The following is a 15,705-nucleotide window of genomic DNA, read 5'->3' on the forward strand; positions in this document are numbered from 1 at the left end:
GGACTGGTGAAAGACCGATGCAAAGTACTCATTTAGTAAGTTGGCTTTTTCTTGGATGTCGGTTGTCAGTTGTCCCATCTGGTTTAGCAGGGGTCCAATGTTGGCCTTGCTTTTCCTCCGGCTCCCCATATGTCCGAAAAAGGACTTTTTGTTGTCCTTGATACTTGTAGCCCGTTGGAGTTCCGTCGCAGTCTTGGCTTTTCTGGTTCGCTCCTTGCAGGTCTGGACCAGTGCAATATATTCCTCCTTGGAGGTGGATCCAGTCCTCAATCCTTTGTAGGTCTTTCTTTTTAGACATAAGAGGTCCACTAGTTCCCTGGAGAGCTGGGGTAGGGGGGCTGCTGTGCCCTTTTGCTGCCTTTCCTCCGAGATGGAATAGACTTTGCTTGTGCATCCAGGATTGCTCCTTTGATCATCGGGTCCAACCCCCTGCTCCAGGCAAGAAAGAGCGCTGGGGTTAGGTAACCCCAGCCAGATGCCTGTCTAATCTCCTCTTGAGCATCTCCATGTTGTTTGCTATATTTACTTAAAAACCAAATCATTTAGGGCATTTATACACGTGCTCTGGGGGTTGGGGGTGCACTTTAATTAGAGTGGCTCCAAGTGTTGCTCTAATTAAAGTGTGCAGAGTTTATCATGTATCAGCGTCCCCATGCTTCAAAATGGCGATGGAGGCACTTTATCTAAAGCTCGTTGGATTAGCTCTGGGCACTCTGGACTCATTAAATGAGCCTTAGATAAAGTGCCCCCACTGCCATTTTGAAGTGCAGGGATGCTGATACATGAGATGCTGGAGTGCGGTAATTACCACGCTCCAACAGACCCGATTAATCTGTAATTACAGCACATCCGAGCAGCCTCACTGCTCATGTATAGTCACCCTAAATTACAGGAGCAATTACCTACATTTGTGCAATCTCATAGAACAGAACAAGATCACAGAAAAATCACTGAACATATAATGTATCATATACTATTTTCACTAATTCTGATTAGTGTTTTACTGATTCTGATTTGTTAATCTACTATACTGATTTACTTATACAAATAGGATGGAATTGTTTTGACTTACATGACCCATCTTGAAGTTGCAGGCCAGCAGGCAAAAACAAAAATATTTTGAAACGGTGTGTTTTATATATTTAGAAACAACATATGTGGAACTTCACTTTAATTACCCTTCTGAATAGAAATACTAGTTTTTTTAAGTATGTATAAAATTAAAAAGGAAAACATAACTAATAAAAAGCACACTTACATTTTAATTATTTCATTTTTATTAATTATTAATGTCATAAGAGAAATTTTTTTATACCTTGCTCTGAAATGAACAGCATGTCTACTTTTTATAATGATCTTACAGGTGCAATTATCCAAAAACTGACTGAACAAGTTGAAAAGACTCTTTCTAACCATGGAAATAAAAATAAACCACCTGGAGGGCTTAATGTTGCAGAAGCATTTGTTAAAAAAGATGACATACAAGAACTGAAGGTATTTGTTGTTTTTGTTGTATGAAGTTTAATTAAACATATCTACGCTAGCTATGTTTTGGTTATTTTTGCTGTAATGGTTTGTATTCCAAGCTGAGAATAGTTTAGAAACAATGGAGAATTTATAATAAACCAAAAAATGGCCACAAGCTATGTATAGAAAATAAATTTGGTATACATTTATAATTTTTTGTTTCTTTGTACAATGGGACACCATATTAGGGAGCTGGAAGCAAATCAGATCTAGCTCAATAGTCCCCAGAACACATACTTCAAATTTTTTAAAAATATTTTTCTGTAGTATATTTTACATAAAGGGAATGTGCACAGAAGTGGTATGAAGGCTGTGAATTTGGGATGAGCTGCTTAACTCACTTTGGGCTTTTTTGTATCCTGGCTGTCCAAACAGCATTATACCAAACCATCCCATATTCTGTCTTCCCATATATATGTGAAAGTTTACATACATATGTTTACGTGTGCACAGCTAGTAAAGTTGCATTTTGGCTGAAGGTTTTAAGGTGCCCGTGGGATTTAGCCACCAAAGTGACCCTAACATTTGATTGTATGCCAAACTCCATTAAGGCTCCTCTGAAACTGCCGTTTACCAACACAATTTGGAGAAGGCTGCACTGATTAGGAATGACAAAGGTCATGCCAAGTGTGTGCTATAAAACTTACAAGGAGGTTGCTAGCCAGGTTCGTCTGAAGTCAGGCAGGAGATAGGGCAGGATGGCAGCTTTGACACCAACTGGTTGAGAGGCAACAACCTGTAATCCAATAGAATCTGACAAAGGAGGTTGTTACCTGTAAAATCTCATGCCTCTCTGAACCAGTAAGGTGTGACCATGCTTTTTATACTCTTACGTTATCATGTAATCTACTTGTGTCATATTTTTCAGGAATTATTGTAGAAAAACAATGTTGGCTTGAACTACTTTTATATCTCCCTTTGCCTATAGCTTCCTAACTACTGTGAGTTCAGCTGTGCTAATGTGTTACAGCTTTTGTTCGGTAGTGAATCCTTTAGTTAATATTGTGTAAGAGCTTTGATCATTGTCCTCTCTTTATATTTCATCTTAATTTTATTAAGAATTTTGCTTAGGGTCAGCATTTTTCTCTGCAAAGGTCTATTTCATTGTTAATTTTGTAACACTGTAATATATAATTGTTATTTTGGATATTTGAGGAAAATCCCCTGGCCATTATTTTTAATATATAGAAATATACCTCTCCCATTATTGCCACACCTTGCTTACACGGATAACTGAAAATTGCAAAACATTGAAACATGGAATGTTAATAATACAGCACAGCGAGCAAATCTGTCACTTCCTGACAAATATTGGTTTTCAGTTAACAAAGATATGAACTTTAAAAATGTATGAATGTTGCAATGTATGGCAGTTCCATCAATCTCTGCACTTTAGAAGAGACGTGCTGCGTATGCATACTTGTGGATTTTTATCACTGATGCACATATTGTCCAGTAGCTGCTGACTCTGCCTCCTAGCAAAAGTCACTGACCTCTGTAAGGAACTAAATTCTATGTCTCAGTTATGATAATAAAGTTCTCTCTAGCTAGTGTGAGAAACTCTTTCTCTGTATGCAGGTAATGCTCTCCAGTAACAGATAATTGAACCACAAAATTGCTAAGAAATTGAGAGAGAAGGAAGGTTTTTTTAGATGTTCCTACATATGAGACTGCCTGGCACAAGAAATATGATGATAATGGACTGCATTGTATTCAGATGAGCTCATTATGCAAATCCAACATGCAAATTAAAAAATACTCCTACCAGATGCTTTGAGCAAGAAAAAAATTGAATTCATGTTGTCCATATAGTTCTTGTAATGTTTTGTTTTGCTGTCTTTTTAATGCTTTGGAATTAGGAGTTCTTATCAGGTTGTTACTGATAAACAAGACAAGAGACAGGTGTACAGCCCTTTTTTTTTTTATTGATCACACCTAAATGATAAACTAGGCACTGGGGTAAGTGTGTATTGTGCTGCCAGTTATAGCAGAATACATATGCTTACTCACTTTTACTGGGGAAATTCAAGAAAGAAGAGGAGGAGGGCTTGTGTACTGGCAGTAGACTTTTTTGGATCCAAATGTTTCAACAGTTTGCAATATTTATACCTGCTTTTCCCTAACAACGTTAGTTCAGAAAGTCTTAGTCTTGTTGAGACTCTAGAAACAAGACTCAAGCAATATTTCCCTGGTCGTGCAAGGTGTCAGGTAGTCAAAATGTATTTCTGTGTGGAACTGAAGGGAGGATTTCTTCCTATTAATATTCTTTTTTTCTTTCTTTAATTTATGGTATTCTCTGCAAATCTGCTTTTGCTTTTAGAACTTATAAGAGAAGCTTAACAAAGGTGTACATACTATAGCATACGTTACATCTGACACATTGTGTTATATTGCCCATTATTTATACTAACATTCTCATGGAATTGCAATGTGCTGTATTATGGATTACTTATTTCAAGACTTTCGGGCAGGTTTTGTCTCCTGCCAGGTCTTTCATTAAATGACAGAGGACACATCTACACATGCATTTACTCTAGGGTGGGTTTACTCTAGAGTAAATTACTCTACAGTAAATACACCTATGGCAGGCATCTACCCAAGCAGGGGTGCAGGAGCTCCAGGATTCCCTGCCCAGCTGGGGGCTTGCTGCTAGCTGCCCCATTGGTGGATCAAGGCAGGGGACTGAGACCTGCCCCTCCCCTGCAGCACTTTCCAAGCCTTGTATCTTGATTGCCCAGTCAGGGCACAAAGCTGGGACTTGTCCCTGACCAGGACAGTTCCCAGCCCCCAATCTGTGACTGTGGGGTTGGAGCTAGGGAGCCTGTTCTCAGCCCCCGCTCTGCAATTATGGAGCTGCGGATGGAACAATCTGCCCAGTCCCTGCTCTGATAGTGGTTGGGTGGGAGCTCCCTGATGCCGGGGCATGGTCCCCATCCAGGCTCTGGTTTCCAGTTTGCTGCCCTAGGCTGCCCAGCTGTCCGGGATCAAGTTTGTTCCTGATCGGCCATCTACACATCCCATACGGCACAGTAAGTAATAATGAGTAAATTTGCTCCATGTATTTACAGGTAGCAAATTCATTTGTAATTAGAGCCAATTACTGTGCAGTAAGCATCTGCATGTGTAGACAGTGACCCTTACTACATAGTAATTAGCTCTAATCTTGAGTAAAGCATCTCATGTAGACACTCCCAGATTCCACTGTTTAGTTGTGCAGAGTAATGGCTTTGCACATTCAGCTAAACCTCCCACAAAAACAGTTTTGTGGGCCATAGTTCATGTCACTGTCCTGCAGCTCGGCCCAGTCCTCCTGAAAATGGCCAGTGCTGACAACAGTTACTATAAGGTTGGGTTCCATTTAAATAATTAGATACAGAAAGCTTTTATGATCATTTTGTTCCAAATATTTTCTATTCTTTTTTTTCATTTTCTCAACATACCTTTTTATCCCTTCTTTTATTTTCCCCCTTCATTCAAGGAACCTTACATATTAAAAATGGTTCGTGCAATATTAAAATTGCATAGTTGAAAATACAAGAAGTCGAGGAAAGAAAAAATGTTTTTGCCAGAGAACCTATATGGCCTGTTGTGTGTTAAGCTGTGTACACATATTCAAAGGACCTGGGAAAATTCTCCTGGTTTGAGTCTCCTGTTAGAAAACTTACCCTGAATAGACTCTTGAATAGACATTTCACTGCTGAGACCCTGAAGAGCAGAGAGCTTGCAGTGCAGTGCTGATGCTGCTCAGCCAGGTCTCTGTACACAAATCTCAGTGTACACAGATCTCACTGTGTTCTGTAGGCTCCCTCAGTCTGCCTGGTGACAGATGACAGATGGCTGCAGTGCACAGGACAGCCTTGATGGACTAACCCAAACTGCTCAGGGTCCATCTGTCTCTCCCTGTAGCACAGTATGGAATCATGAAGGGAACATGATCTCTCCCAGAAGTGTTTTAAACCAGGTTATTCCCAGGTTATTTTGCTCCTGGAACTGCTATTTTTGCTCTGGGAAAAAAATCCTGAATGCTTTTACACTCGTTCTCCTGAGAGAAAAGCGACTCTCTCATTAGAAACTGAGGGCACTTTTACACGTGCTCTGGGGGTGGTGTAAGCAGCATTTTAATTAGAGTGGCTCCAAGAGCAGCTCTAATTAAAGTGCCTCTCAGTTTCTCATGTATCAGTGTCCGTGCACTTCAAAATAGTGGTGGGGGCACTTGAACTAAAGCTTGTTTGACACTTATGTACAGACACTGAATGTCATGGCCTATATTCATTTTTTCTTAAACTGGTAATAAACTAATATGTAATCAAATCCTTTATAATACTGTAATGCGTAGAAACACCAGTCAAGGGCTGCAGATACCTTGTTAGGCAAAGTACACTATAACACACACATAGCATGCAGTGTATAGCTACATAAACATCATAGTGTGATCACTGGGTCAGGTCCTCAGCTGGTGTAAACCAATGTAGGGGAACTGCGCTGTTCAGTGGAACTGCACTGATTTCTACCAGCTAAATGTCTGGCTCTAACTTCTGCAGTTCCTGTCACTTTGTGGGGCTTTTTAAGAGTAAGAATCTGGCACTAAAGTAATTTATTGCATTCAGTGTGTGCAAAGGTTAAAAGCACGTAGGTAGTTTTTTAACAAATGAAGCATAAAAGTAAGGTGATATGCCATAGCACCACATAGCCTTCATACGATGTACACCAGAGTATCTTACTTTTTTAAATATTTCACTTCCAAACATTTCTAGTCTTCTCCTGTATGTCTTGTAAATAGATTTTCAAAAGAATCTACCTTTATAAGTTGAAGTCAGAAAATAGTTTTCCTTTTTAAAAGAAAAACTACTTTTTTTATCAGTTCACAGAAGTTGATGATGATGACTGGGATATATCTTCTGTGGAAGAAGAAAGTTTATTGGCAAAAGATGAAAGAGGTCAGAAGGGAACTGCAATTCAAAAAAGTAATGGACCCAGTACTATATCAATGGTTCAGGCCTGGGGTGCTCCTAAGGCGAATATGATAAAGGAGGAAGGTAACATGGAACACTATTCAAACCTTTACAGCATTTGAGGGAAAAATCAGGTGTAAATAGTTGATGATGTAATTAAAGGAGAACTTCAGTGTAATGTAAGATGTTATTATCACAGCATCTAATTAGAAAGAAAAGTCAAATATTTTTTAAAAATTAAGGTGGTTTAACTTTATAAGAACAGATGCTAAATGTATCTACGTTTCCCAAAGCTACAGCCAACCATTTTTTTAAGTAACTTGCCAGGAAAATATTCTTTGATTCCCGCTGAGAATGTTGTTTTTAAATTGCTTGAGCTCCAGAAACCAGAATCATGTTAATATGAGAATAATATTCATCCTTTGACCTGCTGACGTTTAAAATTTCTATCTGATGACTATTAGGCTCATCTAGAACTGTTTATACAGTTAGAAAGGAAACAGTCCCATCTTTCTTGTGAGGGACATACACAATTGCTTTTAGTTCTGAAGTTTCAAGATACTGTCCTTTACAGTGGTTTCATTTTTCTGCATAGAAGAGATACTTTGGGCATATCTGTACTACCTCAAGACCGCGTTGGAGAGCTCCAAAGTGAAGCATGCCATGCTTGCTCCATGTACACTATTCCCTGAAATGGGTATAATATGGCTGCCCTACTGCAGTGCTGGGTGCATTTCAATCCATTTGTGGGCACGGTGTTTGCAGATGGGTATGGCAGCATGCTTCATTTAGTTCTCTAGTATCCTCCTGAGGTAGTGTGGACATGTCCTGCAGGTTCTGGGAGGACTTATGCGCTAGTATCAGTGCCTCATTGTAATGACAAAGGCAAAATTCTTTTATAGATGCTATAATTTCCCTGGTGTAGGGGAACCCTAGCCCCGTTGAAATCAGTAGGGATTTTGTTATTGATTTTTCTTGAGCCAAGATTTCATTGTGTACAATCAATTGCCAGGAAAATAACCTCTCAAAAATAGGATTGAAAGTTGTTTTGGTATGATGTTGTTTTCTTCTTTCTTTATTAACAGGATTTCATGATGCTGATACAACAAGCACGTTAAAAAGCAGTTTAGTCACTGTAACCGACTGGAGCAATTCTTCAGATCTGTAACTATTGCATTCTAAATGGGAGGAGATTCTGTTACTGATTCAATTCGGGTTAAACGTCTTGTCTTAAGCAGGACTGTCCAACTTCTAAGTAGTTGCAGGCCACACTGGTTGGGGCCACCTGAGCCAGGGACGACACTAGTGTGAGCCACAGGCCCCTGGGTAGCACCTCCCACCTGCTGCTGAACCACTCCCCCACATAGACACCAATGAACCACACAGGCAGGCAGCTCCCTCAGCTCCCTTGCTGCATTGCACCAGAGCACTCCCAGCACTTCGGACTGTACCGCCCCACCTTGTCCTATGGGGCAGGAACCAAAGCTGACATATGGAGGGGGAATAGCAGCAGCAACCAGGGTAATAGGGGAAGTGCTGGCTGGGTCTAGGGACCCCTCACAGTTGGACAGTCCTGGTCTAAAGGATTCTGACTCCTGGGTTTTCTTTGTATGATACATTAACAGCCAGGAAGATTTGTTTACGAGAATCTGCTGGTGTTTAACCTTGAATTGTATGGAAGGATGTTTAAATATATGTGACTAGTCCTCACAGTTTAGAAACTTGGGAGAAATTCTTGATCCTGTTGACTCCTGTGCAGAATTTCCTGGGCCAAGCATTCACGTCTAACGTTTGCTTTTAAGACCAGCTGTTAAAGAAGCCCAGAAGTATTAGCCAATAGGCAGAGTTTATTGTAGTGTTACTAGATCAGCATTTTAAAGCATTTCTAAAATGTATTTTTTGTATTTTGTCCCAAGTTTTATATTTAAATGTAAGTATTTTAAATAAAGTTTTTCTTAAAATTAAAATGTTAACATTTTCCAACATGGTTTCCAGTGAGCATCAAAAGCTGAAAAATGACACAGTTTAGAGTTGTTTCTAGAGTATGCCTTAAAACTCAGTATTGGGAAGGTGTTTCTGCTTTAGTTGTTAGAATAGGTTTTTAATGTATATTCACAGTAAAACAAAATTTGCAAAAATATAACAGGCCAACTCAAACTAGAGCAAGAATGGTATGTGTGGCATGGAACACTTCTTTGTTTTTGTATTGTATTCAGTAAATATTTGCTCTTGCAGTTATACCAATTTACTGTTATTAGCTGCCTTCATTTAATAAAGACAACTGTTTATAACTTAAATAGAGAAAAGCACTAAATTAAAAGAAAAACTTTTGTGATCATTACTGTTGTAAAAAGCTTCTTATCTTTTATTTAACTGCAATATTGTATTTGCCTTTCTTTTCCTTTGCTAACTCAATAATGAGTAGAGGATATACTAAGCCAATAACGTGGATAAATTGAGCCAACATTGCATGCTACTTCAGTGAAACTGAGGGCTGCCTGTCCAAACTTCAAGAAGGATTTGGCTTTGATTCTGACCAGAAACTAATCCATTATAATGTCTCAGACCAAAACACATTCTGTGGTTATTCATAGACTCTAAATAAATCTGGATTATTATTTATATTGTAATCCGTGTGACATCCACGCATTTGGCAATCCTTTCAAGCATTCTTGTAGCCTTTCTGGAAATTTATGCAAACAGCAAGACTGCAGCAAGTGGCTAGTTTTTATTTCCTACAATGGCTTCTCCTGTTTGGGGTGTCACATGTCTGATGGCACCCAGCCTATCTGGAACAGGATTGAACAATTGCCAGAATAAGTGATTTGCCAGTTTGGGGTGAAGAGAAAAAGGGCAACCATGTTGTAGAGAGGGTAAGTATGAAAGAGTAGGCTGGAGGAAAACTAGGAGAAGGCTATAAATGGGAGCTTAAGTGGGTTAGAGGCAGAAAGGAGGAACCTATTCAAAACTATTGTGTTGTCCTTCACATAATATCTTCAGGTGAGAGAACTTTATGTGCTCTTACTCTGCTCTTCCTACCCTGACCCATTTTCTCCTCACACTCCCAACGCACTATTCTCCCATAGTCTGTGCCTGACGCAATTAGCCTGACCAGATCTGGTTGATCTAGGTTCCCTAGCCCGTCCCTAGTTCCCCTAGCTTGCTGTACCCAAACCCCTCCCCAGCCTGTTCCAGTGGTATGGGATTCATTATCTTCTTCTTTCTTTTACACCTTAGCCCTTTGCTCCATGGTATCTTAGCTCAAAAATTAAGACCAGATTGTCAGCAGTACAAAGCCCACTCAGCACCTCTTAACCTTCATTGGAGTTTCAAGGTAAGTTAGTAGTTCTGAAGCTGCACAAATGCACAAAACCTGATTGCTTTGTCCAGTACTTGACCTGTTTCAGAATTCATTTCTATGCTGCTACTCCAATGAATTGGAGATTACATACCTGATACCATACAAAGAATCTGACATACACTATCTGTAAATATCTTATTTATTTTTTTTATACAAGGCTACATCAGCAAGTGATTTACAGCTATTAATTTTATATATACCACCAATATAATTCTTAAAACACTGTATAAGAAAATTGATATCGACATGTAAAATCTTGCGAGTTAATATTTTAAAAATTCATTGTTCTGGTGGCGATTGCTTCAATACTCTTCTGGAAATCACTCTGTAAATAAACTATACAAACTGATTTAAAAATTGGCTCTGGTTCTTAGGATAGTACAGTTAAACATAAGCACTTTTATCAAAGTGCCGTGGAGAGTCTTTGTGCAGTTTAAAGTCTGCTGTACTACTGTGGGCCTTTGTCCGAGAGGAAATCACAGATGTGGCTCCTTTGTATGTGTACCCCATCCTGAAAGAGAACTATGCATTTACAACTCATACATAAAAATATGAAGCAGTGTGTGCTGCTGCCACATCCCCTCACCTGTGCTGGTGCCCTGCCCCCTCCCTATTCACTGTTGCCTTATCCCCCGAGCTGCTGTCCATCAAAAATGTGGGCCAGGGCATAGGGAACAGGTTGGGATGCGGCAGCAGTGTATCCGGAGATGGGACTGTAGCATCCATGGGGGATCTAGTCAGGGATGGGACAGCAGCCTGAGTGAGGGTTCAGGCAGCAGCAAGGGTTGGGAACTGAGTCGAGGAGACAGGCAGCAGGGACGCAGAGTGGGGGGTAACTGCCAGAGGGGAAAGGAAACAGGCACTGGGGGGGCAGAGGGGAGGCAAGCAGCAGGGGAGCAAAATGCAAGCTGACCCTGCTGCAGCTGAGGACAAATTTAGATGATCCTCCACTAATTAGATTCTATACCTAGAAAATATAACTTAATTTTCCATGTCTAGAATCTAATTACAGAAGAGGGTGTCTGAAATGTGACATAGTCTTGGATTCTGGTAAATACAGTACAAGTAATAGAAAACAATGGCTTTCTTTAACAATAGTACAGGCACTTTAAAAAAACTTGTTAACTTTAAATCCCAATTCTCTTTCCTTCATGCTGTTTTTTTGCCTAGTTTCATACTTCTTTTGGAGAGTAACTAAACTTCACCTATGTAATTTAAATTTACCTCTCTATGCATTAACAATTTGCCCGTTTGCCAGTAGTGGGGGTTTTTTGGGCAAAATTAGTGCAACCTTTTGTTCTGTACCTTGGGGTTCTGTTGTTTTCAGCTATTGAGAAGCAGAATATACTGCCACCAATTATACAAAGTGATGATCCAGCCCATCCAATGAACAAAGCTGCTCCTAACTCATACCTGTGGGAAAATGATAAATATGCATTTACTGGACTTATCATTTAGCTTCAGATTGGTTGTAATGTTCTTCCTGATGCATTGAGACCAACTAAAGAATTTCACATTTTGCTAAATAATTTTAGACGTGATATGTACATCATCGTAAAACCAACAATAATAAACCCACAAATGCTGTCTCTGTTTGCAGGCTTGAGCATTTTCAAACCTATGGTTTTCTTTTTGCAAGCCAAAATGAGTTGGTGGGGAGGCACGCTCTCTAGTATGCCTGTTGAAGTTGTTTCATTGCACTGCAAAATATATTTAAGATTAATTGTGCCAAAGAGAGGAAGAGAGAGCCTAGAGATTACTGGGTTCCAGTCCCTGCTCCAAAGACGTGGAAAAACTACAGCAAGATGCCTTGCAGCAGGGTTCATAACCTTGGTTTCTCCCCTCCCAGGAGAGTGCCATAAGCAGTTAGACCTGAAATAGTGATGAATACGACTAACCCAAAGTGTATTTTTTCCCAAATGCCATTATCTTTCTATTAAGCCCATTACATACTTTGCTAGCTCTTGGAAAAAAACCTGAAATGTTTCTCTTAGGAGCCCACACTGTGGGCTGAGAAGGGGATGCGTGGCCAGCACAAGGGTCCCAAGGAAAAGGCAGTACACCAGAGTGCCCCCAGCAGTGGTGGTGCCAGGGGAGCCTTGGGGGGCTATAGCCACCCCAGAATTCCCTGTAGCCCCCCCATAGCCACCCCTTCCAGTGCCGTCGCTGCCCACCTCACACAGCTGAGCCTCCCCTGCTCCCAGCCCAACCCCCACATTGAAATGTTTCTTTAAAAACAATTTTCTTCTCTCCTTCCATTTTTATTATTAAGAGTAGTTGCATGAAATAGGATCTAGGATCCTTAGAAACCTGCTCTAAAAAAGCCTTAGGATATTGATACTTGTACATTTGGAGCCATTTCAAAAAGAAGATTTCAAAAGGGAAGCAGCTATCTGTCCATGCCCAGACTCAGCTCCTACTGAAGTGACAGTGTTTCTATTGATTTCAGTGGGAGTCTGTTCAACGCAATGTAATAATGATGCTTGCTAAAAATCTGCAAGGTCAGTGAAAAATGTTAAAATGATTACAAATGTCAAGTCAAAGGTCCACCTGTACCTAACGGCCTATGGGGTTAGTGGGATTAAAGCACACCAGTTTCTGAAGCAAGTAGAGAATGATGTGGCTAACACCACAAGTGGCCGCCTTTGTAACTTGAATGACTAGGTGCTATAGCTGTGTAAACTGGGGATGGCCTTTGATATGAGTCCAGAGCAGGGCATGACCCATACTTACCTGCTCTACCGCCACACCCCCTAATAAAGGATTAGAATAAAAAAAAAGGCACTGCTTGACTCAATGAGTATAAATTATGCACAGTGAACCAAAAACCATCTAGAAGTGTTTGCACAGGATATGTGCCAAAAGAAGTAGATACCATATTTACTGAAACGAGATTCTAAAAATGGAAAAATTATAAATTTGTTATAATTTTCCAGGTATAGAACCTAATTATTGGAGGTTTGCCTTGAATTTGTCCCCCTCCCTGTGCTGCAACAGAGAAAATAAATGGGGGGGGGAGGGAGGGGGACAGGTAGCTCCCTTGCCCTCTGCCTCCTGTGAGCTTTTTCCCCTTGCAGCACTTTCTCTCTCTCCTCTTATTGTCAAGACCTGCTTTCTCAGAATTGGAGTACTTGGAAGAGAGAGGCAAATTTGAAACACTGACCTTGAAACAAACAGAGCGGTAGTAATTTGCATATAGTACCCATAGAATGGATTCACCCAGAATGTATGTATTTTACCCCTTTTTAAAACCACAGCAAGTTTCAACATAGGTACTCCATAAACAGACTTTTAAGCAGCATTGTTGTACCTATTTAAATATAGTACATTTTTTTTGGCTTAATGCTATATTAGTTCTGATTCCAAATCGACTGAGCTGAGCTCAACTGTTCACGTCTGCATGTGGTTCTACCACTGGGCAAGTCTCCTTCCTCCCAGACCCATCAGTCTGGGATTTCAGATACTCCTCAAATCCATGGCAGGCATCCTGTGTGCAGGCCCCACATTGGCGTTCAGATGCCCCCTAGTCATGCTGGCTCCTAGCCAGAAGGCTGAAAGAGCAAGCTAAGGGAAAGCACAAACGCAGTTTCCTGCATTTGAGAAACTCACAGAAGTCAACCTGCCCTGAGTGCAATGGACAGACCTCACCCTAGGAAAAACTGTTGATCATGGTATCTCCCCTGCCAAGTAAGTTCAGAGGCTGGCAAGACAGGTGAGGAAAGGCTCAGAGAACAGTTCATGATTTGTTTAGAGCAAAGAAGGCTGAGGACAGACAGACAGTTCCCTACAAATATGGAAAAAGAAGTTATACAAAGAATTAGATCAATTATTCTCTTTAGTCAATAAGAAGAGCCAAGTGAATACAGCTTACTGTACTGAGGAACAGATAGTGAATCCATCAGAAAAATCTTTATTAGCAGTAGTCATTCAGTAGAATAAGATGCCAGTACAAGTTTTGGAAACATCATTATTGTAGACAGAGAAAGATTGACTAGCTTAGGTACTCTTGTACTAGATATGCCTTAGGAATAGTTTAATCAGTCTTGCCTGCAAGATGATAGTTGCACCATCTTGTTCCAGTTAGTTGACATATATAAGGGGCAGGCTTTTACTGTCCTCTGGAGTTTATTTGGTAATGCAAATCTATCACAGCAGAACATACAACTCAGCATAAGATTAATCTTGAAACCTGCTCCGATGCACTATTACAGCATGTTGGAGCAGGCTTGATTAATCAAGTCTGCTAAAGCATGCTTATTAGTGCACTCCAGTGAGCCTCCACATCTCGTGTATCAGTGTCCCTGTGCTTCAAAATGAGCTTCAGTTCGATGAGTTTTAGTTTAAGCTCCCCTGCCGCCATTTTTGTGTGTGGGGCTGCTGATACACAAGATGCTGCAGGAGCTTTAGTTAGAGTGGTTCTTGGAGCTGCTCTAATTAAAGCATCCTTCCCAACCCAGAGCACATGTAAAAACCCCTGCTCTATCTAGACTGTTACTGCTAGCTCTTCCTATCTTTACTACTAATTTTCAGTGAGAGGCGCTTTATATCCGCCTCTCTGTCCTGGGAGAGTATAATCAATATACAGCAGAGAGAAGTAGGTAAAGGCTTGTCTGCAAAGCCACCTCACTTAAACTGTTGCAGAGGAAGAGGCATGCTATGCCTTTCATTACATGAAACAAATATATTGCTTGAAGTACAGTTCCCTATAATTAAAATCTGAAGTTCAAACTTTATTTTGGATTATTCTTTTGTACAGAGCAACTGGTTTGTGTGTTGACAGGTGTGCTAAGGTGGAATAAATGACAACTGAATCAGTGACAAATGTAGACCTAAAAATCAGCTTAGCTCAATTGAATTTATCCTCTGCAGTTGTTTTAGTACACAAAACATTATGCCTTTATATGGAGATTAAATATTAGTTACTTTATAAGTAATTTGCAAAGATTTTTGTCAGAAGTAATTGCTTTTGTTAGTTCATGAAATTCCTGAAGTATGTACAACTTGGTAGTTTAAGTTTGAATAATATAGTGAAACATAATTACAGACCTCATATTTGTCTCTTGTCCAGAGAAGGGGAGTAAAACACTGGCCTGGAGGCCAGATACAGCCCACAGAGACATTGTATCCTGCCTGCTGGACTACTGGAAATTGAAGGCATTGCCTGCTGCAGAATTCCAAGTCCCTGGACCCTACTGGGCATGATCATTGGCCCTACCACCAGACCTTGGACCCCTGGACCCTTGCTGCTACCACTACTGAACTTGGCACTGTTGCAGCCACTGGCCCTGTGGATCTGGCCACAGGTAAATGTGACAGCCCTGGTCTGGAGCATCCAATTCCTTTACAAATTTACTTCAGTATGTATTCTATGCAATCTACAATCTAATTTGTTTGAAAAATTAATGGGCGTAAAAGTACTTACTTCTGTGCAATAAAAGTAGGATCAAAGAATTCCGATGTGATTCTGTTTGCGTACAGGGAACAACCAGTCATAGAGCACAATCCTAAAACACATCAAATGAACAAGTTATTCATGGGCATCAGTATATTACTTTGCAGCCTGAACCTGCTGGCAGTTAAATCAGAGGGAGTTGTGCTATTGATTTAACTGGAAATAGAATCAGATCTGATAAGGTTTCAGACATGCAGATTTATAGTTATAGTTTCATATTTACCAGAAAGTATGAAAATCAGCCCAGCTAAACAAGCTATTTTAGCTTTAGTCTGATCTGAGCCTCCGACTTTTGTACACTTCATCCCAACCAGTCCAAATACGGAACCAAAGAATCCAAGACTGACAGCAGCTATCATGAGTCCTCTGCAGGCTTGTATATAACCTGTAATCACAATATTGAATGCTGATAT

General features: G+C 40.3%; 2 protein-coding genes across 11 annotated transcripts in view; one reads left to right on the forward strand and one right to left on the reverse strand.

Moving 5' to 3' along the window:
* Positions 1-8,820, forward strand: part of DZIP1 (DAZ interacting zinc finger protein 1) — an 82,985-nt gene extending 74,165 nt beyond the window's left edge. For all 9 annotated transcript variants that reach the window (XM_090023398.1, XM_090023416.1, XM_090023407.1 and 6 more), the window contains 3 exons: positions 1,364-1,494; positions 6,389-6,563; positions 7,565-8,820. In XM_090023398.1, the coding sequence (XP_089879524.1) occupies positions 1,364-1,494; positions 6,389-6,563; positions 7,565-7,647 (389 nt within the window). In that variant the 3' untranslated portion in view covers positions 7,648-8,820. The remainder of the gene's footprint in view (positions 1-1,363; positions 1,495-6,388; positions 6,564-7,564) is intronic.
* A 138-nt stretch (positions 8,821-8,958) lies between these two features.
* The window catches only part of CLDN10 (claudin 10), a 104,304-nt gene continuing 97,557 nt past the window's right edge, over positions 8,959-15,705 (reverse strand). For both annotated transcript variants that reach the window (XM_090023487.1, XM_090023476.1), the window contains exons 2-5: positions 15,516-15,677; positions 15,263-15,344; positions 11,146-11,253; positions 8,959-10,351 (exon numbers count right to left, since the gene is read on the reverse strand). In XM_090023487.1, the coding sequence (XP_089879613.1) occupies positions 10,225-10,351; positions 11,146-11,253; positions 15,263-15,344; positions 15,516-15,677 (479 nt within the window). In that variant the 3' untranslated portion in view covers positions 8,959-10,224. The remainder of the gene's footprint in view (positions 10,352-11,145; positions 11,254-15,262; positions 15,345-15,515; positions 15,678-15,705) is intronic.

The sequence above is a fragment of the Crocodylus siamensis genome, chromosome 1 (assembly GCF_052110815.1).
Source record: "Crocodylus siamensis isolate JL-2025a chromosome 1, ASM5211081v1, whole genome shotgun sequence".
NCBI classification, from domain to species: domain Eukaryota; kingdom Metazoa; phylum Chordata; order Crocodylia; family Crocodylidae; genus Crocodylus; species Crocodylus siamensis.